Source organism: Petromyzon marinus, chromosome 2, assembly GCF_048934315.1.
Source record: "Petromyzon marinus isolate PM22_M1 ecotype Great Lakes invasive population chromosome 2, UKy_Petmar_22M1.pri1.0, whole genome shotgun sequence".
Classification (NCBI taxonomy): domain Eukaryota; kingdom Metazoa; phylum Chordata; class Hyperoartia; order Petromyzontiformes; family Petromyzontidae; genus Petromyzon; species Petromyzon marinus.
In genome coordinates, this window is record NC_133668.1 from 16,424,902 (window position 1) to 16,448,743 (window position 23,842).

Below are 23,842 nucleotides of genomic sequence, written 5' to 3' on the forward strand. Positions count from 1 at the left end.
TGAAAAAAGTGCATCCAAGCATCATATAACAATAGTAGAACATACAACGAGGATTCGTTTTTAGTAAATGGGCTAAATCGTTGATTTAAACATCTGCTTATTTTACAGAACATTAAAAAAACAAAGTATATTAAAACGCTAATATGTTAGGTCTACAATAGTGCAATGAAAACTACAACTATGGAATTATCATTTCACTACATTGCTTCGTAAATATATCCATAAGGTCTTAATCCACATACTCAAAACAGTGCGCAGCAGATACGAGCCAGTTCTTCGAGATGAGACTCGCTCCGCACATGTGAGAACTGTAGTATTGGAGGCTTGCCTGCCACGGCCACTTTTCCACATTGGCAAGACTTCCACCCACAACGCGGCTCTTCCCTCTTGTAGGAACTCGGCCACACTCTAAACAAGTGGTAGAAAATCAGTTGTTTTTTCCAAGCACATAAGGATTTGATCAAGTAGCGGTAGTGGTGGGAGCTGGTGCTCGATATTGACTGGGTGATGTGATTGGATCAGAAAGTTCATGTGAACGCTCAATATTGTGCAAGTCTCATCAATTGTTTAGCCAGTTATAATAAACCAATGCACATGTCTAATATTGATAAATCGACATCTTATCAACTGATCTAACAATAATGTCAAGCTCCCTCTAAAAATTACATGTTTTTGTACGCTGAGAACAGGTTTTCCCCCTTTTTCTGGCAACAAAGAGGTGTTAAGATGTTAAAACACCAAACTGAAGCCTTTTACAAGGAATCATGTCTGCATTAACCACAATACTTGTGGTCAGAATGCAAACAAAAAACACTGATAATATATTGTCTTTGAAACTGATTGGTCCACACCAGAGACAGCTTTCTTTTGAGCCTAGTCTCAAAACGGTGTTAGACCAGAGGACGCCAAAAGGCGTATACTAATCTTACACTCTACAATCTATTAATAGCCCAGCAGTCACATTGTGCTTATCAATTGAGCAAGCTGATATCAATACCTGTGCAAGACACATTTTTACAATGTTTTAAAATGTTCACATTTGATGCAATTGCCTTCACAACCCACCACTAATTTCCACAACATGTACTCCCTTATGATTCACCATTACAAAATTTAACATTTAATTTAATTACATTGTTACGTTAAAGTGTTTATTTGTTTTTGCGATGCTACATTCACCTTTTTTAACTTTGGGAACAATCTTTGGAACACTGAAAAAAGTGAAGGTAAATCCTTTCCCTGAAAATAAAAACATCCAGTTATTATTATGGTTGATACATGTATAGCACCATATTTCATATATAAACATTGTAATAATCTCCATGTCATTGGTATTAATCATTTTACATTCATGCTAATGTTGTACATTGCAGTAAACATTTCTCAGAGTACCATTTTGACGAGGACTCTGGAAAACTGGCGACTTCACTAAATTTTAGGATTGGTTACAAACAGCCATTTGGGCAGAAAGTATAAGCATTACAGTGTGATGAAATAACATCTCGTTCGAAGATCAGCAACCTGATTTTCCCCCAGAAACTACTATGACCACGAAAAGAAATACAAATGTATTCAAATTCTTTACATCAGTAATAATGGGTGTGCGTTTAGGTATAATATGTTCAGTTTAACACGTAGGCTTTCGCGACCAATATTATTCATAATAAAGGTTTTTGGGTTAGATCGCGTTTATTTATAAATAAACGCGTTTATTTATAAATAAACGCGATCTAACCCAAAAACCTTTATTATGAATAATATGTTCATTTTAGAAATACATGATCGTATTTAGACAATTATAAATTAAATTTGTATCAAACTAGCCATTAAAAAAGTGTTTCTAAACATTGAAGAAAATCGTTTCTACATTGTGTATTTACAAGTATGACCTCCAAATGTATGTTATGGAGCCTGTGTTATGTATTTCGACATACAGGGTTCGTTTGTACGAAGACGAAGTAGCAGGTGGAGGCTGGGGGAGTTTGATCGCACGGATAGTGGAATGCTCGAGCCGCAAAAGATGCCCAGGCTGGTGTTCAGAGATCTTACTCCATCATAGACAGTGAGGCTCTCATTCAAGCAGAGAGGGTCATCCTCGAGTCTGTGTGCCCACGATAAATTGATATACATAAGTATTGGTGTGTGTGCGTTTCAATAATTCATTTATGAACATATGTCTACATATAAATCATGTAACAAAAATATCAGAGAGATACAAGCATATGAGGAGTATTGCATGTGTAGTGAACGACTTCCGAGACACAACTTGGAGTGGGCTTCTTATTTACTCGCCTTTTGCCTGTCCAAGGATGGGTGTATTGCAGTAAATCTGAAGCTTGCAAGCGAAAAGCAGACTGCGACGTGATATTCATTGCATTAATGCGTGTGCAATTTGTAAGGGCGTGGTGACACAGACCTATTGCATTTAAAGGTTATAATCCCTTGTTCATCATGACGTCCTTTTTACTTTGATGTCTCAACAGCGTTACGGAGATCGCGAGGTGAGGGTTCTGCCTTTGTCGTGAGAGTTGTAAGTTGACGCCGAGGAGGGGAGAGGAGGCGACTCGGCCCATGTGGAGTGACGTCAGCCGCTAATTATTATGAATGGGGGGGGGGGCGGGTTGTCCATTTGGAGGACGTCACCTTATAATTATTATTGAGAGGGGCTGTTCGATGTGGAGTGACGCCACCTGTTCATGATTATTAATGAGGGGGGAGGGTGCTCCATGTGGAGGATGTCACCTGCTCATGATTATTAATGAGGGGGGCTGTTCGATGTTGAGTGACATCACTTGCTCATGATTATTAATTAGGGGTGGGGGGTGTCCATTTGGAGGACGTCACCTGGTCATAAATATTAATGAGGGGGGCTGGTCGATGTGGAGCGACGTCACGAGCGTTAAGGACATTCCTCGGTGATTATAGTAGGTATTTCTCACACTTTAAGCATAATCACTGAGCGACATATATAAAAACACGGCTACGCATAGCTGACCCATCTACACAGGCCCATCGTCGGTGTCTAACTATATAGCTGGCTGACTAATATAGCGACGACAATGATGGAAGCCATGCAGAGGATCGGCCATGTGGCCGGATGATGGAGAGAGATGATGGCGAAGCCAGCGACGGTAGCCAGGACCCGGACCCCACGACAGCCCCGAACCTTCCGTCACGTACTCCTTATATACTCCCCGGCGTGGCCAGGCCCCGCCTCCGGCCACGCCTCCTTCTAGAACCTTCGAGCAGGTTCCCAGAGCTTCCCGGCTGACCCCGCCTTTTACCTTTAACCCAGTTACGCCCCCCCCTTCTAGTTGATTATTATATAACGCACCCATACTCGTGATTATCTCTCCTGGTCAACAGATGGCACCCTGTCATTACACATGTACAGTAATGATCCAATATATACTATAGCTAGGCATGATGGCACACAAGTAATCTGGTGTTTTGAAGGATCATGCAGAATTCTTCAAGCACTATGAGATTCTCAAATCTGCTGGGCTGTAAGGTGGTGAGGAGACAGAAGTAGATTCTATCTCTGTCATGTATCAATATCTCCATCTTGCCATCTCAGAGCTACTATTTGCTTTCATGCTGCCATTGCTTGTTATGATATCTTCATTATTATTAACAGTGGTCCCCACTTTCAGTGTATTAGAAATGATATATCAATATTTAAATCGGTAACTTTTTTTAATAATTTTGCTTACACAGGTATATACATTTATTTCTTAGAATCAGTATACATTCTCTCATCTCCAAAGCCAAAGTTTAAGTGTTAACTGTCTTTTGTTGACCGTAATTAGATGTCATCTCATTGGCAATGTGGAAGTATAACTTGCTTTATACCAGCTTGCAATCACATCCTGTGTTGAAATTTGGGATGACAGAGATATATTTTACAATCCCGGGTTTATCCATGACAATCCAGACAGCTTTATTCATAATTTCTAAATTTGGGCTCCTCCATTTCCATCTTCTACCTACTTTTGCATTTCAGGCACCCAATAATGTGATGTAATGCGTTTTACCTTCATTTACTAGTTACTATGTTTATACAATTGTTCTACTTCATCTTCATGGCTTGTTGTTGGAGCATATATAATCATTTTAGTTTGTTGTGGATCAAAAACCTCAATGGTAACTGGGCAACTTTATATGAAGCAATCTTGAATTATACAGCTTTTTCTTGATGCCAGGGAAGGCAGAATCCCACACCATAATTAGTCAACTCTCCCTCAAATTAATACATGTTTGACACTATTTAGTTGTATGGACTTTTTCCCACCATCAACTATGTTCAACCATGTCCTAATTTATGTTTCCAGCAATATTGCATGTAGCAAGGCCATATCCAAAGGCATCCTGCTTGTAAACAGTGGTTCTTAGCACCCATTGCTCCTTCACTTTCCCACACAACATTGCTAAGAACTAGCTACCCCAGCTTGTTTGTATTTACTCACTGCAAGTCAAAAAAGTCGACTTTGACGTTGAACCCTTCCGGTACAAGCAGCTCCCACGAGAACAAGAATATGTTCTGCCTTTGTGAGGTGACATCGAATGATGAAATGCTCTCTGCGTTGTTCTCCAGCACTGATGTGTAGACTTCCATAGCTATTTGGAACACAGCACAGATAGGCTGCCATTACTTTTTGCATTTGTACCCAAGCAATTTGAAGGGGGGTTATTGTTGTTATGATTCTAAATATGTTTTATATTTTACCATCATCGAAGTGCATAGAAGCACGTGTATAAACTGCAAATGCTGCAGATTAATTAAACGGGGCCTGAAAAAAAGCAATCTACAGATGACAATTGTGATTAATTCTGATTGCAGAGCTGGTACAATAAGTACACAACTTTGTGATGAACATGAACAGTTGTGGTAAATGAAATTATACCTGAAATCACAAATAGAAATTGGGACATTTGGAACATTTTAACGACCTCTACTTTGTATTAATCATAATTCGTTGGCAGTATCGACAACAGGATATGTTAAGGTACAGTGTCGAATTCAAGGGAGAACCCTAATATATGTTTATCTACTGAGGGCGCCCCTATAGACACATAAATGTGATTCAGTTAAATACAACACACAATTCAAAGACATAGGTCCCTTGTATAGCATTTAACAAATTGTTGATTACCTATGAAGGCTGACACAGTACACAGCGGGGTAGTAGGCCAGTATACCGCACTAGCTACTCATATAAGGCTGAGATAACGTAGAGAAAGCCTAAGACTTGTTCAGATATTCATCACTAACAAAGCTTTCAGCGACTTTTGAATGTCAAAATCGCAACATCTAGCTTTCTGGAGTTGTCAACACTGGCCACACAAGTAGAGATGGAAACACGTCGAGATAGAGATATACACGTATTTTTAAACATTGCCCAGCATTTATAAAATGTATTTTAATCTCCACTTCAATTAAATGTTGTAGGCAATACTACAGTTAATCATTAAAATTTAATTGACTGTGAAATATGAAGAAAATATATGTTTTCCTACTCAGCAAAATGTCAAAAGCATAAAGTTAACAAAATGCTTGATTAATGTTAAGTCTCCGCCAAATTTTGCCAATTAGATAATCAATATTCTCTACATATTTTCCAGTTAAATACATTTTAGTAGCATTCCCTACAACACAATGATTAGAATGATTCAAGCATATGTGATCAATCATGTGCGACGTTCATTCTTTGCTTTTTTTCTTAGTGTGAACATTATTATATATACTATACTTTAGTTCTTGCAAAAATGCATACACGATAAGCAATAAAACACAAAAAGATTGTAAAACATCTCCATTTATCTATTTGCATATCAGTATTTCAACACATTTCAACTTGTCTCTGCATCTCTTTTTCTCCGTAGCTCTGTCACCATTTTGTGCAAGTTGCAACACAGGTAGAGAGACTTCTTTGAAGCAAATCAAACACATCTGTGCTTGGCAATAAACATCGCATATTATACAAAAAATAAAAATCATCAAAACAAAGACATCTCATGTCGCCTATATTGCAGCCTGCAATCTAGGCCATGCCGAAGTTATTTCTTTTGCTTATTTTGAGAAAATCTGAAATTTGTAACTGGTTTAAACTGATGTTTAGCAAAATGTAAACCGAAACCGAACCTATCGAAACTACTTTAAAGCATAACCGATTCAAACTAATGCAGAGAACCCGACCTACAACTGAAATGATTGTAAATATTTTTTCCTATCGGTTCCACTGTCTGGTACAAAGTGTCATGTAAATATGTACACAGTGTGCCTACATTTACCTTGCAATGTTGCGCTTACCTTCGTAGGCGATTTTAAATGGTGACTGTGTGTTAGTAGGGTTGTAATAGCGTATGTAGAGGGAATTCCCAGTAGATAGGATCGGAGGTGGAACAATGGAGCCACTAAAGCGACCCACGTATGGGGCGTCTAAAGATTCTCCATCATAGATGTCGACCGTGCTGTAATAGTACATGCTGTTAATAAAGAAAGGAAAACATTTTGTTAAGTCCCGATCTACATGACAGATGCCTCCAAATCATTGACGGGCATGTGGCACTGAGCCAGTGATGTGAATTTCACAATCCTCCATACATCAAACACTGATAACATCTTAAAATATAATATTAATTACTATGATAGGTCCCAGTTGAAGCACATTTATCGCGTGTTGCGTAGGTTCACGGTTTTACCCCATGGCTGACCTGGTTAATACTGTGGATGAATTAACTATAAATACATGGCATCTGCATTACAGTGGACATACAGATCCCATGCCGTTCTTTAAAAAAGAGTAAGCCTTTTATATGGCAACGTGGTCCAAAAATGACAATTACTCGCAAATTACTTAATTAGAAACCATAATTTCCCTGCCTGCAATAGCTTTCTGAAAAAATAGTCTTCAGACTCGGTAAGGCTTTCATGGGTAAACAAATATAATAATGATATTTGTAATTGGCAGTGTAGTATTTATTGTTCCATATATCTTTATTTTCATAATCTATATATAAAAGGGAAATTTGTGAATGTGTGTCTGTTCGAAATGTTTAGCATACTTCCCAACATGCAACAAACTTTAAATTTGGCACGTGAGTAGCTTCCAGACTGTACACAATGCAAAAAGTATAAAAATAGACTTTTGTATTTTGGGGGGGGGGGGGCGCAATAATGGATATATTTTGCACTGCAAGTGAGGGGTGACGTGACATCTGTGACGTCACCCGCATGCGGCAGCGTCACACAGTGTGCCTGCACGATGTCACGCATCCCCCCCATCCCTCTGCGTAGGCCGTGTATTAATCCAAGACAAGAATCCAAGTCTCGGGCGAAGCTGTGTAGTAAAGCTGGTTTAGAATAAAATGTAACTTATATTTTCTCCTGCATGGTGGTAGAAGAACTAAAAATAGCCAAGGTTGTAAGTACAATTGGTACCTTTTTAAGGCTTGATCTTTGTTTTTGGCAGTAAAACAATATTAGAAAAATTGCAAGTACAATTTGGTGTTGTGCTCATGACTGAATCTAAATCAATTGTATATCCAGTGTTAAGTTTGTGTTCTGCCATAGGTGACCGGTTAATTAAGTTTTCGGAATCCTGCATCTTAGTCGTCTTCCTTTATCATCAATATATTGTTCCTTACAAGTGTCCTATTGCATGGCATAGATAACACTACCTTTTCTTTGCATGATATTGGATCCTAGCATGGCAAAGTAAAGTTCACAATGTTTATGGGTTTATAGCATACTTTAATTTTGTATTAGTGAACTATGTGTTCAGTATCTTTGGCGAGGTATTGTGCACCAGCCAAGGACTAGTTGGCTTGCTCTTGCTTCCACATTAATATTGTCTGTAGAATCTTGAACCTTACTGCTTTCATTCTGAGTAACAATAATGGAGGCAACCATTGTTTTTAGCAAATTTTCACAGTTCCATTTAAGCATTTACTCATTCACAAATGTTCTATTATTCAGACATATACTTGTTGCTATGAATTTAATAATATATTTACCATTTAAATATTTAATTGTGGACTCGATTGATTTATGTTTGCATGCTATATGAAGAATGAGCAAAATAAATACATAATCTTAGAATTATTTTCAGTGAGATGAATGCCCTCTTGCAATAACAAATCCTGATTGCCCTAAAATCCATCTCACTCCTGCAGAAGAACTGATTTCATCGTTTGGGCCTCACTCGGCTCATCCTTTGGCTGTCTTTCCTTCAATTGTGCCTGGTCAAATGCACTTACACTTCTTAACAGCGAGTACGATGTCTCTGTTATTTCCTGATCCGTGTGCTCCTCACTGTGATTTTAATTACCCTTCTTCGTGCACTTTACAGATGTATTTTTTTATTTTAATCAGTGCTGACGTTGTTTGACATCAACAGTAGTATGCACTAATTGAAACCCTTCTTGAGACTTATGGATATGCTGCTTCTCATTTTTTATTTCAGCTTTAAAGTGCTCCACGTCAATTTTTCATCCTTGATTTGCCTAGTTATTAATCTATATCTGAAGTGATATAGGTGCTAGGAAATTACAAACAATACAACAGTATCGCCATGAGCAGCATATGTGAATATCCTGCTTAATATTGTGATGCAGGGGTGCAGCAATAGCACAATGGTTAGTGCACTGCTATGCACCTGGTGACCCCAGTTCAAATCCTGGTTACCAACCCGTACTTGTCAAACAACCCCCGTGATTGACATGGCATGGAGAAGCCAACAGCTGTAAATTATTGTTACTATTTTAACCATTATTTAATTGTGAATCAACCAACAGGACAACAATCATAAGTTGAAATACACTACTCACTTCAGTTCTTCAAAGGAGAGTTTGATGATTGTGCCGGCTGGGGTGTTGATGTTCCAACTGCAGCTGTAGTCATAGTCCGTGAGATTGGGGGATACGATTGACCCTTGCCATCCTGTCAAGTTGGCTCTGCATGGTGCAAAAACTGACGAGGAGAAAATGTGGGAGGGTTCAATAATTCCAATATAAACAGATAAATATCTAAAATTTAATTTTCACTAAAACAGATGCTATGTCAATTGCAGTGCATATTAAAGATCTACAACTGAAACATTGTTGCTGAATTGGCACTCGTGCACCGCCCATGCTCCTGGTGCTGTTGATACACTTGGGCTACGCTCATCCCAAAACCCTTATAAACAGTTTGCCTTTATTGGCTAACTCCTTTGCCTGATGACGACCGCTTGTGTTGCGATCGAAACGTCGTGATGTTTTATTTTATTTCTAACTACGTGACTTTACCGAAAGAACCAAAGAGTAAGGTGACGACATGTTAGTGTATGCTCTAAATTCAGATACCAAGTTGACATATTGGCTGAAGGAAATCAATTTCATCCATCTCAATTTTGTCCAAGATAATCAAAAACGCTTATTTAGAGCTCTCTAACAGGTTTACCTGGCCTTCTACCGAAATATAATGAGTTATGACGTGGTCTGTATTGAAATTCAACTGTAGTGTTACCTGTGTCAATATCGTCACTCAGGATGTATAATCATGTGAGGTCTGATCAAACTCACAGGATCTGATCCACATTTTTTTCATGTATGGTTGTTGAGGCAAAATAAAATCCAGATTAGAAACTCTAATTTTTTGTATATTATGTTCCTAAATTAAATGAGAGTATTGTGTACTTCAGAACACGTATATGAAATGTATAAAAAATATACATTTTAAGTACCCTTAAATTAAAAAAAGGGAATTCCTTAAGACATAAATTGAAGTTGGATATGTAGCTGATGGTGTATTATTTAGTAAAAGAAAGTAATTTGAATGATATTGTAAATACATTTGTTTCCTGAGTCAGATATTGAACCTTTATATTTTTAGTTTCAAGTGCAGACCCATAATATGACTAAGACATGGTTTTAAACTTTCTTAAACAGCGTTATTTCCAGGTAACCGTAATTGTAACTTCAATTTTTCAGTTAAAGACATATCGTGGAGCAAATTGTAGAGGTGACCATAATCATATTTTGTTGTAAAATTACAGTTAAGTTAATGAAGTTAAAGAAACCAATAGGGAGCCCTAAAATTAATATTCGCTTATTAAACATTCAGCAGGTATAAAAAATATATTCAGTCAGAAAATAATACAAAGCAAATTATTAAATGAGCAATATGAGGAAATAGTATGAACAATGCATAGGAGACAAAAAAATATATGAGAATGATAACAATTATAATGCTGCTTGCGGTGGTGATGATGACATGGACACTGTTGATGATGCTGATATTTACAGAAAGCCTTTGAGATAACCCCCCAACGCCTCGAGTAGGACAACATCATCTTATGTCATCATCGTCATCACCAAACGCATCATTATTGTTATTCATTTCATCACACCAACCCCCAATCTACCAAACTGACAAACTCGTATCTCATTGTGACCCACCAATCTCCACTGAATATTGCTGCACCACTATTCAAAAAGGTCAATACAGTAAAATATTATAGATTATTCTATATATTCAAATCTGCTTTGAGTTTTTATGCTCCATACACAATACTGCATCTGTATTACATTTATAAATATTGTTACTCTTCAAAATAAGTTAAAAGCTTAATTTGGACAATATAAATGTTTTTGAAATATGATTCAAATGCCTTTATTTTAAACTACTATATTTATACTTTTCGTTTTAAATCTTGCTACTATAAATTTATAGTGCTCTAACTTTGCAATTGTTTACTTTTTTTAGTACCGTACTTTTGTTCTTTTTAGTGTATTTGTAGGTAGGCCAGATTGGTTGCTGTCTCATACTAAGCCCTGTCCAAGCAAATGCCCCATTAATAGTAATATACATAAATGCAATATTAATATGTATGTAGTGATTGAACTAATATGTAAACGAACATACCTCTAAAGAAGATATAAAACCATCCATACATGCCTTCGTTCTGCCAATCAGATGTGAACACAATGTTACTCTCACGAGACACAATTAATGCAGGTTCCCAGCCTTGGCATAATTTAGATATGGATATGCGGCTTCCATTTATAACATCATTAATCTCCAAACTGTCTGCGGAACAGTTTATGGAATTCTGCATTCTGTGAACAAAATGACAAAGAAAAATGTATTTTTAATACTGTATATTTCTAACACAAGCAACCCACATGTCCTTGGGACGTGTCCGTCCATCTATCCCTCCCTTGCCAGCCAACCATTAAAATGTTTCATCTGATCTAGAGCCTTGTCTCCCTCTACCACTCTATTTCCTTCTTTGTACCGTATATCCCAATTTATCTCGATGTCTCGAGGTCCCATGATGTTTCTATCTGTTTCCCTATTCCTCTGTCCCCTCTTCGACCTCTCCCTCCCTCTATATTCCTCTCCTCCCTCCACAATATCCCAGCCACTTCCCTCTGTCCAATCTCTCTCCCTCCTTCGATCTCGCACCTCTCACTCTCCTTATTCACACCTCTCCCATCTCAATCTGCTCTTTGCCTCTCTGAAATCCTCCCTCCAACTGCTTGTCGCTTTCCGTTGCTCTCCTCTTTCCGTTGTGCTCTCTTTCCTAACCGTTTCCTGCCCTTCCAATATCTCCCTGCCCCTCTCCTCTCCGCTCCTCTCTCTCTCTCTCTTCCTCCCTCCGTTAACTCCCTCCCACACCTCCCTCCATCTCAATTGCGCGGGATACACGACCAGAGTGGAATAAGGGTGGGGGGGAGGCGTGACACCGCCTGGAACCCAGCCAGCCAAGAATCCAGCCAGGCAGGGTTGAACCCAGCCAATGTTTCCTTTTTCGAATATTGTATGATTCGGTGGGTTTTATAAATGTAAAACACCTCTGAATTGCAAATAAAAGCAATATACCTGCAATTCATGTCATCACAAGGTTTATGCTGGTAAAAAAAGTACATAGAAACAACTTTTGGGCACTTGAGATCATTAGAACTGCTAATTTATCACTCCAAGCTGCACTATTTATTTTTAGAAATAATCGTTTAAAATACAGCAGAACTCCCATAATCCACAGTGATATGGAGGGACCATATCACAGATCCTATAATCTGCAGCATACCAGTGGTAAGTCCTGTAATCTGATTTTTAAAATAGCCACATAACTCCATTAATCTGCAAAAAAAATTGGATTTGCAGGGAAAGTGCGGGCAAATAATGTGGTTAAAGTAATCTGCGATAAATTCACGGTTTACAATATTATGCAATTTTCAAGATAAATTGTGCAATTCTGTCATATTGGTTAATGTTAAAGGTTTTTTATTTTGTTTGCATTGACAAGTTTAAAATATGCTGAACAAAGTTTACAAACATTTACTAAGCAACTTGCATCAGCACAGAAAGTTTGTGACAATTATGATAAGGTTGATCAAAAATTATTGTAAATAAACATACCCATATACGTAGCTGTACAACGCAATTTTCGAATTATCCTGTAAATCAAAGCTCCATTCGCAGTGTGAGTTGTAGCTGTAATCATTTGGGTAGTTTGGAGATAAAATATAGTCATACGAAGAACTCTTCAAAACTCCTCCGCAGCCAGGAATGTCATCTTTTGTGGAACAAATATGAATCAGCCAGGTAACACTTTGGATATATCACTACTTTGTCATCAGCGTTAAATTATTTTGAAAAAACTTTTGTTGAATAGAACTTAAACAAATATAATACAATACTCACTTGGACTTATTGCAGTAAACTGGCCAATGACCAGATTCCCAACGCAGCGGTTTGGAACTTTGACAGTCAGTGTATTATGGGATGAATAGTATGTATACTGTTCATAAGCTCTGTAATTGGCATTGATCTGTTTAACTGTATCATATTTAATTTCAAAAATGGAAAAACAGTAAGGATAGTTGTTTCTGAAACAAAACAAAAACATTACATACAGACAACATTTGGGATAGGTAGACATTTTAAGTAGACCTACAGATAGGTTTATTATAAAATGGCGTGATTACTTTTTAGAGAATTGGGATTTTAAATGATTCTCACTGGTTGAATTGAGACATAAAAGCTAAGGGGTATAGAGACCCGTACAATTATAATTACCCACTTTAGAAATTATGTGAGGTGAAATTAAGGAATAAATAATCATATGCATTCACTTTATGAAACAAAACCAAATACAGACGTGGATAATACAAAGATGGCAACATTAGAAACAGAATATTGATGGCAATCAGTCCCAGGCTTCATCAGACGTACAAATATTGAGATATGCCACAATATTTAGATAATTATTCAATATCTTAAATACTGGGCAACTAAATTGGACCTATATCATTATTGTATGTATTTGTATTTACTTGTTTACCCTTTCATCTATTATGCACTCCTATCGATTTTTGTATCGGTTTGCTGTTGTAACTTGCTGATCCGCCCATACTGGACATCTGTCAAAAAGAGCTTCATAGCTCAACGGTTTCCTGTAGTCCAAGTAACAATTCTGATTTTGATCATTCATGAAGCATTTTTTTCCCCGTCATTCTGCCTCATTTTAACACAGTTACAGCCTCGTATGTGGAATGTCGATCTCATTCTTCCTATTGCAATTAACGATGGGCCATATACGTCACTGACAAACCACAATCCACTCCGCCTCAAATAAATATGGCTTAAAGTGAGTGCTGGAACCACAGCATTCTACACTTGAGGGCTTGGTCACTCACAGGAGTGCAGAACGGGTGTGGCGACCTATTCTGCCCTATTCATATGGTACTTTCTGATGTGTGGTACACAGAAAACATTGCTGAGAACTCGCAAAGAAATGGTTTCACACACAAATTTATGAGGATGATGATGCTTCTGTTGCTGTTTAACACGCAGGATTTCGCGACCAATGTTATTAATTATATCACTTTTTGGGTTAGATCGCGTAATTGTGTATCATAAATTCACCACCATTCGACACAGCCAAATTTGTAAGGTTTGTCACGTAAACAAAACGTGCCAATTTTTTTACTGCTTCAGCACACCGGTGTGTTGGAGAGTAAACCCACGACATTTACAATTTGAGTACGTTTCACTGGTGATTACAACCGGTTTCATCAGGCGATTTGCCAGTCGGGTGGTGGTAGGTTAACGACAATTTTATTTATGCGATCTAATACAAAATTCTTTATGACTGATGATACCGATCATAATGGTAATCAATTATTTTATGAATAAGGTAAAAGATAAAGGTACAGCTTTGTAAATGCTCATTCCACTACTGGCAAAAACATCTACTGAAGGTATTTGGCCTACTTTTCCATGCTAACAAGACGTCTTAGAAGAGGTGGAAGTACCCAAACTTTACTCCTAACACACAACCTTTCATTCTTCTCTAGTTAAAACATGAATGCCTGCCAAGCATGTGGTACAGTATGAGATTTCCTTATATCATTATTTTATTTATTCATATTTACTTGCTTACCCTTTTCTATATTTTTGCACTCCCATTGTTTTTTTATTCTTTGCTGTTGTACCTTTCTGATCCGCCCATACATTTTACAAATGTCAAAATCATGCAATCAGGCGAACGATGCCGTTTGTTGACTGCAACGTATAAGAGGAAAGTTATAAAGTGATGCTGGCAGAAACCAAGTTTAATTATGGAACTCAGCGCACATAATTTTTATGGCAGCATTTGCCCCTTTAAGTTGCATTTGAAAAACACGTTTCTTTAATGAAGATGTGAATTGCATGATGTGGAAAAATATACATCAAGTCCAGAAGAATGTTGATCACACTGTATAACTCACCCTTCCGTGTTAAGTTGCAATTTTACGACCTTCCCGAGAGGCGCAGTTATTTCCCAAAAGCAGGAAGCGTCACTGTTCTGAGGAGCCAATGTATACTCAATGGTACCGTTCTCACCCTCGAGACCAAAAACGCACAATTCTTCTTCTGAAAAGGAATGATTTCAAAAATATATAATTAAGCTCATCATAAACACACGCAAATACCTTTCTTATAGTTATACGTTGGTAATACCAACATGAAATGCCAAGTGAAGCTAGCATATATCATAAAATAAACACAACAATTTATTAGAAAACGTTTTCTGGCTGGATTCCTGGCTGCCTGGCACGTGGGCAAGTGAGTATGCGCAGTGGGGACCTCACCACACACATCTGCGTGATGACGTCATCTGCGTGATGACGTCACCCGCATTTCACAGCGTTGAGCCGGGTTCGTGCATCATGCCTCCCCCCAACCCACACTCCACACTACTTCCATAATGTATCACCATACAAAGATCATACACTCCACGAAAAATATATAATTCTGTCTGACTTTCTGCCTGGATTCCTGGATAGCTGGCGCGCATGTGTGGATCTCGCACAAATTGATTTTACTATCGAGTACCAAATTTATTTAATGTTATGTGCGAGTTCTTTAATTATACTCTTAATTATAGACTTCAGTGGTGTTACTTTCAATGGAATTTCTTGAAGTAGAAAGAGAAGAAAATGGTCCCGATCAGACTCGATAGTCATTCTATTGAATTTATTTAATTTTGAATATTATTAGAAGTTATGAATCAATTTTATTCACGAGAAAATCAAGTATTGTTCCAACCACATTGGTCAATCGGAGGAAGGCCTAATGCTGAATTTAAAATAAACCCACAAAACAGAGTTAAGGGTCTAAAAAAATACAAACTGTGAATGGCAAGTTCAAGAAGTCATTGCCAACACGATTAATTATCATCACTGCTGCTAGATTGCGCAACTATTGCACAGTTGACAATACTTCCAATACTTCCATGGTCTGTGCTCGCATTATCCTATTATTTCATATTAAGGTTTCTCCTTTCTTAGCCGACCCCTGGGTGGGCTTTTATATTACATATTGTCTTCTCCCTCATCTCTTTCCTGTTCCTAAACAACAAATACGCTTCATCTGCACAATGTCCTCCATGTCTTCTCCTTCCATAGCGTATCTCGTTTGCCTGCTGTTTCACACATCATACATCCCTTCCTGAATTCCTCAATTGATCGAAAACGAAATCAACAAAAATAATGCAGAAACTACACTGGAATTCAACAATGTGCTCCATTGTATTTCTTTGTATAAAAAAAAAAACTTTCCTCAATCGACAATATAATTTTCCTTCTCCAGAAGACACTACCACCAATCCCCATCTAACATTACGTAATACACTCTCAACCAATAACAACCCAAACGATAGGACATACATCCCAAGCGTATTGGTATTTTTCAAAATATCACAATCTGAAAAAAAAACATTACCTGGCGGACTTTGACAGGCGTTTTCAGAAATATGGACTTTGTCAATCCCAATGAAAGCACCACGGTTGTAGTTGTGTGCTTGAAATGCTACCTGCAATCAGCGTGCACAGATATTAAGCTTTTTACTGCATGTAATATTCCAATCTTAAGGCAAAAATTGCAAATAAACAAGCAGTTGCAGTTCCTTTTAAGTTCGGTAGTACAGTATACTGTAGTAATACATAGGCATACCTCAATCTATTAATGAGATTATAAAGAATGAAATTGTTATAACTTGTTGAACAATGGTTCATCTTTAATTGAACCAAAAATTGCGAGCCAAACCATTTCACACTGTCATTCCTTACAATTTTGGTGGTAAAATGAAAAAAATTCCCTTAAGTTAGTGACAGTTCTGCATTCTGAGATTCATGAGTGACATTTTTTCCACTTTACATTTCAGTCCACTCACCCAAATGGGAATTGGTAGGCGGAGTTAATGGCGGAGACAAACAATTGCATAACATGTTAAATTAATAGCCAGGGAATCGGTGACTGCAAAGCTTGTGAATGACATTAATTTCCTGGGCGAGGTTTGATACTTGCTATCCAGTCAGCATTGTGTGAAATGGGAAGGTCAAATTGACTATATCTCTCATTGCCAAGGTAATTAAGGTTTTCTCATAATAAATGTTGCTTTTTGACACCTCAAAATGTTTAGTCTATTAAGTATGACCTTAAATATTGCCTTGACACTTTACATTGTTTAATGTGTCTGGGGATAAGAATAGGTTTTTCCCCTTTTTTCTGGCAACAAAACTGAAACCTTTTAACAAGGAATCATGTCTGCATTAACCACAATACTTGTGGTCAGAATGCAAACAAAAAACACTCCGATAATATATGCATTGTCCTTGAAACTGATTGGTCCACACCAGAGACAAGCTTGCTTTTGAGCCTTGTCTCAAACGGTGTTAGACCAGAGGACGCCAAAAGGCGTACAGCTCAAAGACAATGCACTGGGGATGTTTGAACATAATTTCATAAGAAATGAGGGAATGCTGGGTATATGGTTGAATACGCGTATCTTGTTTATTTACTCTCTGAATGTATAGATTGCTTCCCTTATCTAAAATAAAGTGTTTCCCTATCCCCGAGTGACCTGCGTTGATATGCATGGTCTTCATGTCTATTATGTTTTTCAGATCATTGCATGATCATTATAAAATATTATATTACCTGTGTGACATTGGCTGTAATATTAATAGCCACGTCTTGCCATTGTTGTCCATAATGGTCAAGTATATCAAACATAGTGAGCTCCCAGAGCACAGGGATGGGATTGTCTGAGTCTCCCACAGCACTGCCAATGGCAGACACATCCAAGAGTCTCAGGTTTACACTGTTGCCAGTCATGTATTGCAAGTGAAGGCAGCGAGTGCTGTTTGATGGAATAATTTGAGGTCCTAATAGGTAACTGCTCATTTCAGGGGCATCATCTGGGAGATATGAAGTCCTGATGGCAGCAAAAGGTCCCCCATCTGCACAAGAAAATTAATACAATCATTATTTTTATTAACATTCCCATACAAAAAAGCATTGCATTTACTTACAAGATAAAACCAATACAAGAGAATATGCAGTCAGTGACTAGAATTGTAGGGTGCCCGTGTCATGATGTGACACTGGCAACATAATTAGGATAAAATTGGGGGTAAATTACATCGATTTTAGATTTTTGTTTCTGATTCCATCTTTCTTCATTAGGGTTACCATTTGTGAATTTAAAATCATCAAACGTCTTGCTGCTTTCATGCTTTAATTGCTGCCAATGACATCTTCTATAATTTTAGTTTTCTCTGCTTATTTATTTCTTATATAATTGTTAAACAGAGTTCAGTGTATTGGATTACACCCTTTGTTTTGCATCTCATTAATATTAACCTTCCTCAAAACGTATTTGATTTTTCAGACTGTACTAGATAATGGATTAATTAAAGTGGTGACATTTATTTCATGAATTGTTCCTCTCGGCATTTCAATCTGTTTTGTTTTGTTTAGCCTAAAATACAATTACTGTTGGTCTATATTTTTGATACTATAGTAGACTCTCGATTATCCACACGAATGACGGGGAGGACGGCCACGGATAATAAAAAAATCGCGGAAAATCCAAAAATAATAAAAACTCTACCCACTGTTGTAAAGATATGCAACTACTGTACTGCAGAGGTGATCACGTGGATTTCGGATTTACCAGAGCAGATATTTGTTCGGATTAACCACGTGACTTGTAATAAACATTTCCAAGAATAACAATGTATAACTGTTTTTAGATTGTAAATTTGTGCTTACCGGAAAATCCACGAGTTATTAATTTATGTCAAAATCTTAGGTGCACGATTAATCTGCAAATTGGATAAACCGTACGCGGAAAATAGAAAGTCTACTGTATCTTAAATTTGTATTAGCTTCACCCTCTCTTTGACTATGTTGACGTGTAACTTGGATTGCACCAGTCTGCGACCACTTCCTGTGTTCAATTTGTTAAGGCTAGGAACATCTCTGACAGTCTGCAGTTTGTTTGATAAAATCAAGTCAACCCTTTTCTTAATTTGACTGTTTGGGCTTCTCCACATACAATTTTATTGTAAATTAATTATTCGTGTTTTTTCCCGACTATGACCTCTCACATGTCTCATCTCTGCAACTTTTCACTACTTTTGCACTAAATTCACCCATACAAGTATTAGGTGATCTGTCTACTTACCCGAAGAAGGATTGTAGTAGTTGGTGTTGTACAAGTCCCAATTAATTACATCTCCAGATGAGGGTGTCCATCCACAAAAGTTTCCATTGAAATCACAGTCAAATGAAACGTCTTTAACTAAAAGGAGTGGAGAACCAAATGTCATTGTAAAATAAACATGCTCTTAATGCATAATGTAACGTGGAATTTTGTGAAGGTCACGTAAATAAGATCCTATATAAAGAATATGTGTAAAGAAAACATAATTCAGGTTTGAACCATTAATCATAAACAAACAACACTGGTTAAAAGCGATTTTTAAAGGCAACACAATACACATTTTTTGCCAAAGTAATTAAATAATGTATTGATCCCATTTCATCTCACGTAATATCATGACAATATTTTATTCTGAAATAATTGTGACAAAGATACTGACCAATTGCCCATATCTAATAGACAGTAATATTGCCTTTGAATAGGAATGCTCTGAACAAGCATTAGAATGGTCTGAACAAGCATAAGCAATGTGGATAATTAATGCCAATGAATCAGAGTAAAAGGATATACGATATGATAACATTTGCGTCTCGGCACAGGTAATTTTCTTCATACATTGGTCACCGCCACGCTCTGGTTAGATACGACCGAACCCCGTCCTATGCCGGGTATGTATAAATTAATTAGTTAATTCATAATTGAGCTGTAAGTTCCAGGTGGATGTCCCATCTGCAGGACGAACCGACCCGAACACGCCCACGCAGTTATTTATACAGTTGTTTGAGTTTATAAGGACCGGGCCAGAGGTTGTTCTAGCTCAGGCGTCGGAAACCAAAATGTCAACGAAAGACAATTTTTGTTTTAATTCGGTAAACAAAAATGTTCAAGAGCCGCAATTCACGAAACAGTCCTGAATAAGTGGCATATAGCTCCGGAGCCACAGGTTGCCAACCCCTGCCCATGGTAAACTGGACTTCCATGGTAAACTGGACTTCCATGGTTAACTGGACTTCCATGGTTAACTGGACTTCCATGCTAGATTTGAAGCTTTCGTGACTGCAAGGATCCATACTCTTTAGTTCTATTCGGTAAAGTCACGTAGGTAAAAAAATAAAACAACAAAAATCACGACGTTTCGGCCACAACACAAGTGGCCTTCATCAGGTGAAGGGGACCGTACTGTCACGAGGACAGTGTTGTTCACCTGATGAAGGCCACTTGTGTTGTGGCCGAAACGTCGTGATTTTTGTTGTTTTATTTTTTACCTACGTGACTTTACCGAATAGAACCAAAGAGTATGGACTTCCATGATTAACTACACTTCCATGGTCAGGGATCAGCAACCAAAATAACAAGAGCTATTTTTTTCACATTTCAAGAGCTGTACTGCAGTTCTTAAAGAACCACATGCAGCTTCTGAGCCGCAGGTTGCTGACCTCTGTTCTAGCTCATATAACTTTACATTTTAAATGTCTACGAGTATCTTAACTTGTAATGAAACCCGGCTAGGTCGGCTTGGCCATAAATGCATCCAAGGGCCAGATTTCACTTGTGGAAGCTGCAGTGGTGCCTGTTGGACAGCGGGCACCCTTACCACAGCGATCTGTGGCAGTTCGCGGAGCTGAACGAACTAGCCAGGCTAGATATGTCATGGTGGCTAAGGTCTCTCTGTCTGCAGGAAGGAATCTCGATGGGATTCTACAGACAGAAGGTTTTACTAGAGATGGATATCAGCCTGTTTGGCTGGAAGGCGTGCTGTTGAATTAAAGCACTGCAAGAAAATGGTCTGTGGTAGAGAGGAAAAAAAGTATTGTCCATCTGAAACTCAGTGTGATCCACTGTCTTGAGACCAGGTCCAGAGAAGAGGTGGCAGGAATATTTTTGCCAGTTTGCTGTAACAATATGACGACGGTGGCCATGGTGAACAAACAGGGTTCACCAAGGTATGACAAGCTGATGCGGGAATTGACCCGACCCCTGACGTGGGAAAAGAACAATGGGGTACAACTGCTTGCTCGACATCTTGCCGGGGTAGTTAATCGAAGCCGTGGAATGGTGGTAGCAGTCCAAGGTTTACCATTAGGTCGTCAAGAGGTACGGAGTGCCCACAATGGACCGGCTCGCCTCCAAATAAAATGCAAAATCAAGGCATTATGCTTAAATGGTCTGCCAAAAAGGGGACATGGCCACGGATACAATGTCCTGTAACTGGTCGAGGGACCTGGGTATTTTTCCCTCCTTTCCCTTTAATACCAAAGGTGCCAGATACGATTACTATGAAAGGGGTCCCAGGCTATCCTGATCACCAACAACTGACCAAATAGATCTTAGTTTAAAGCCAATTTAAACTAAAACTAAATTAAAACTATATTTTCTTAGTTCTTTCGGTAAAGTCACGTTGAAGGGAAACAACAAAATAATAAAACATATATAAAACAATATATATTATTTTGTTGTTTCCCTTCAACGTGACTTTACCGAAAGAACTAAGAATATGAATTACTGCAGTCACGAAAGCTTTAAATCAAAATTTAAATTAAAACTATTTTTTATTTTAGCCCACTGAGCTATATATCTCATTCTCAGAAGCGACCCGGCCAAAAAAATATAGCTCAATAAAGTGGCTTATCGTGTGGAAATTTCTATCAGCCAAATACTCTAAATGCATGTTTCTAATTGTGGAGGGAAAATCCGGAGTACCCAGAATTAAATCCACGTGACCACGGGGAGAGACATGCAAACTCCAAATATACAGGCATCAGTGTCGGGATCGAACCCACGACCTCCTGTATACCAGGCGAGGTAGTTAAGATCTTGCCACCTTGGTGCCCAATTTGGTGGAAGAGGCTTAGAAGCTCTTCCAGAGACCGGACTTGCTCAGCCAAAGGAGAGTGTGATGTAAGGGCCATCAAGCCTTGAACTTGATAGCATGGGCATTGGAAGGGCCAGGTTCTCGCAATCTCGCCCTTCCACGAGGATGTGAAAGGTCAACCAGTGGGGTTGGTCAAGATCCTTTCAAGGCTCTGCAGGTAAATGAGGCATAGCCCATGGGATTTACACCTCGTCCATGATACGCTATGTGGGCCTCCATGCGTGCCTTTAGCGATGTATCCAAAGCGCTTATTTACACTCAAGGTGGTGTTCTTGCTCGTGATTATGTGGGCAAGGCGGGTTAGTAAGCGTCAGGCCCTCGCGGCTAACCTATAGTTTATGTTGGTTACAAAGGGGAGGACATTTCTGCGAACGTCGCTGCGATTTTTCCCAGAGTTCCACAAATACAGAGATAGAGTTGTTGGATTTCTACCCAACATCATTTCACAATCTATTGGAGGCCAGACTACATAGGCTGGACTCCGTGAGAACGTGGGTGTTTTGTTTGGAAAGGTCAAAAGGTTGGCGGAAGGTAGATCAAATGTTTGTGCTGCATGGTCCGCAGAGAAGAGGCAATGCCGCATGTGGTGTGGCTGCCTGGATGCGGGAGTCCATCCTGGAGTCGTATAAGGCAACAGGCTCTGTATGTATGTTGAACTTCTATTGCACCATACATAACCAACCGAGCTGTGGTGGAGTGGAGATATGCAACCCCTCACTCGACGAGAGCTATGGCGGTGTCATGGACCAGCAGGGCTGCAAGGCAGCAGTGTGGAGATCCACATTCACAATACACTATAGACTCGATACACTGGTGGCCCAAGAGGGCAGGTTCAGGAATGCGGTGCTCTCGACTAAACTCTGTTATGTGCTCAATAATATCAAATTGGAGTGTTTCAGTAACCAACGTACAAAGAAACGGGGTTTTAATACTTGCATTAAACCTGTTTTTTATAGCTGGTTACCTACACACTCCGCATCCCTCCTTTCCCACAAAAAGATTTCTGTTATTTCAAGGAATGATGGCCATGTTTATATGAGTTCCAATCATTAACTTGTTGGTCATCCTTAGACCCATTTGTTTCTCACATATGCTGTGATTGTCATGTGCCATCGATGATCGACTTGGTTATACATATCACTGAGAAATGGCTGAGGATGGGTCACGTGCTGTGGGTGGGATTCTTTTGGGAGATGGGCAGCACTCAGAGCTAAATTATTCATTGTTAAGTTTATGTGTGCCTAGCGCAAGACAAAGTTCAATAGTATTATATTGGAGCGTGTTGGTGACCAACTACCAAAATCGGGTTTAACATAAGTACGAAAACTACTTTTTGAGCACACACGTTCAAAATATAGTATATGAAATTATTGCACAATACTAAAACATAACGTGACAATTACTGAGAATGTTTTTGCATAAATATAACTTGTATCATTGTCAGTCGCTAGAAATGCTATGCACTAACAGACAGTTGCATTTGTGATGCCATAATCTGCATATGTATTGCAATTACTTCTAACTTTATTTTTACCAAAAGCATTTTAAAGGAGGCATTCTTATATATTGTGAATGCATTTGACTGCCTATACATGTTACATTAACTGAAACCTAGATGCACATATTTTGACTGTAGTGCGAGCACCTTCCCATGTCACATTCTTACCTCCGAAATAGACATTATTCCTGTAATAAGAGATATATAGCCCCAGTCCCTATGTTATCCATACCTACAGCATCGTAGTCAGCTGAGATATAGGTTCCATAGAAGGAGATACGCATGCTGTTTCCAGTTGATGCGAAAGAAGAGGATGTCCACTGTCCCCAGGAATATTGTTGTGCAATAACTGATTGCAGTTCGGACTCCCCATCGTAGACCACCAGGTTGCTGTAACTTTGGCTGAAAAATAACGTTAACTTCATTAGTATTGACAGTTATTATACCCTTTCTTAAATATGCATATATATTTATGGCACAGTATGGATA

General features: G+C 38.4%; 1 protein-coding gene across 1 annotated transcript in view; it reads right to left on the bottom strand.

Annotated features, from left to right (window-relative positions):
- Window positions 1-23,842, bottom strand: part of LOC116946027 (uncharacterized) — a 48,217-nt gene that overhangs the window by 6,940 nt on the left and 17,435 nt on the right. The window contains exons 7-20 of the mRNA XM_032960847.2: window positions 23,586-23,755; window positions 19,005-19,121; window positions 17,474-17,775; window positions 16,256-16,346; window positions 14,761-14,905; window positions 12,692-12,876; window positions 12,407-12,563; window positions 10,907-11,100; window positions 8,830-8,971; window positions 6,311-6,486; window positions 4,467-4,617; window positions 1,935-2,101; window positions 1,180-1,239; window positions 243-408 (exon numbers count right to left, since the gene is read on the bottom strand). Of these exons, the coding sequence (XP_032816738.2) occupies window positions 243-408; window positions 1,180-1,239; window positions 1,935-2,101; window positions 4,467-4,617; window positions 6,311-6,486; window positions 8,830-8,971; window positions 10,907-11,100; window positions 12,407-12,563; window positions 12,692-12,876; window positions 14,761-14,905; window positions 16,256-16,346; window positions 17,474-17,775; window positions 19,005-19,121; window positions 23,586-23,755 (2,223 nt within the window). The remainder of the gene's footprint in view (window positions 1-242; window positions 409-1,179; window positions 1,240-1,934; window positions 2,102-4,466; window positions 4,618-6,310; window positions 6,487-8,829; window positions 8,972-10,906; window positions 11,101-12,406; window positions 12,564-12,691; window positions 12,877-14,760; window positions 14,906-16,255; window positions 16,347-17,473; window positions 17,776-19,004; window positions 19,122-23,585; window positions 23,756-23,842) is intronic.